General features: G+C 48.8%; 1 protein-coding gene across 1 annotated transcript; it reads left to right on the forward strand.

Annotated features, from left to right (window-relative positions):
- Positions 1-241: 241 nt before the first annotated feature.
- On the forward strand, positions 242-1,489 carry C11H7orf25 (chromosome 11 C7orf25 homolog). The gene has a single exon (XM_056857728.1). It carries the CDS (start codon positions 242-244, stop codon positions 1,487-1,489), a length of 1,248 nt encoding a protein of 415 aa, XP_056713706.1.
- The last annotated feature ends 432 nt before the right edge of the window (positions 1,490-1,921 follow it).

Here is a 1,921-nt window from a genome sequence, read left to right on the forward strand (position 1 = left end):
TCCCGGTGAACTTTGAAATGAACTTTGAATAAATCCTACTGGGCCCCCATCAAAGCAGGCTGCATTAGGCCTACCCATGGGCTGTGGCATTTGTAATGACTTCTAAAACACATAGCAGGGTGTAAAGGTCTTTGGCATATGTTCCAAGACACATAGGCCTTTGCACCTAAAATAGCCTTTCCTTAACTCCCAGTAATCATACTTCCCCCCCCCTTCCTTTCGCAGGAATAATGTTACCAACATGTCTACACATTCCTTGTTGTGTGAGAGAATTGCTGTTGCCAAGGAGCTAATAAAAAGAGCAGAAGCCCTCTCCAGGTCCCAGAAAGGTGGCATAGAAGGCGGAGCAAAGCTGTGCAGCAAATTAAAAGCCGAGTTAAAATTCTTGCACAAAGTGGAGGCTGGTAAGGTGTCTGTCAAAGAGTCCCATCTACAGAGTACAAATCTCACTCACCTGCAAGCCGTCCTAGAGTCAGCGGAGAACCTGGAGGCTGTTGTGGGCATCCTTCACGTCTTCTCCTACCAGGACAGCTCTGGTGAAAAGCAAAGCTTGGTGGTGGATGTGGTTGCAAACAACGGCCACACCTGGGTGAAGGCAGTTGGCCGAAAAGCCGAAGCCTTGCACAACGTCTGGTTGGGTAGAGGCCAGTATGGGGACAAGAGTATCATTGAGCAGGCAGAAGACTTCCTGCAAGCGAGTCACCAGCAGCCTGTACAGTACAGCAACCCACACATTATCTTTGCTTTCTACAATGGGGTGTCCTGCCCTATGGCAGAGAGGCTTAAAGAGATGGGAATATCCGTGCGAGGGGACATAGTTGCTGTGAACACGTTGATGGAGCCTGCTGACAAAGACCTCCAGTTAAGCTCTGGCGAATCTGATGAAGAAACCGGCGCACACTTGCATGTGACTAAAGTGGATCGGGGCCGTCTGATCGCCAGTGTGGCTTTTCCTACCGAAATCAGGGTAGACTTGTGCAATAGAGTTAACTTGGATATTACTACTTTGATTACGTACGTCTCTGCCCTTAGCTACGGAGGCTGTAACTTCATCTTCAAGGAGAAAGTCTTAACGGAGCAGGCCGTGCAGGAGAGAGAGGAACGCGTCCTCCCATCCCTGGAGGAATTCATGAAGGGCAAGGAGCTGTTTGCTTGTGAATCTGCAGTCAAAGACTTCCAGGTCATTTTAGAAACTTTAGGAGGGCCCGGGGAGAAAAACAGGGCCGCGTCACTCCTGGAAAGGATCAACGTGGTACCAGATCAACCCTCCGAGCGTGCCTTACGGCTAGTCCTCAGTTCCAAAATCAATAGCCGCTCACAAACCATCTTTGGGACAGGTGATATGCTGAAGGCCGTCACCATGACTGCAAACAGTGGCTTTGTTAGGGCTGCCGCAAACCAAGGAGTCAAGTTCAGCGTGTTCATTCATCAGCCGAGGGCGCTGACAGAAAGCAAAGAATCTTCTGCCACGCCTTTACCCGAGCACTGACTGAATGCTAGTAGTGCAGCCCAATTGTCCCTGCCTGTTAAAACTATATAATAGTCTTCCAGAATAATACCTTATTTATGCCAACTCTTCAAGAAGCTATTTTGGAAATAAAAATTAGCAAAAGTGACACAGATACTGCACAGGCAAAGATGGGACAAAATGATATAAGGTATGCAGGGCCTCTGCTGAAAATGGCAAGCCTGCATTGAGTTTCCCACCCTTGCCCCTCCCTGACATGTAGCACAGCTCACCCCAATACCCTGGCATTGCTGTTTGCCATTTCCAAGGGACTGCAGAGTGCGCTGATGTCTAGTACAACTTGCGCCATTATGGAGGAGGGGAAAGAGGTGCCAGAGGATACGAGACGACTCCTTTTAGAGTTAGCCTCACATCCCTCATAATCTCTTTTCCATCCAAAGATAAGCACAAATG

Source organism: Euleptes europaea, chromosome 11 (genome assembly GCF_029931775.1).
Source record: "Euleptes europaea isolate rEulEur1 chromosome 11, rEulEur1.hap1, whole genome shotgun sequence".
Taxonomy (NCBI): Eukaryota; Metazoa; Chordata; class Lepidosauria; order Squamata; family Sphaerodactylidae; genus Euleptes; species Euleptes europaea.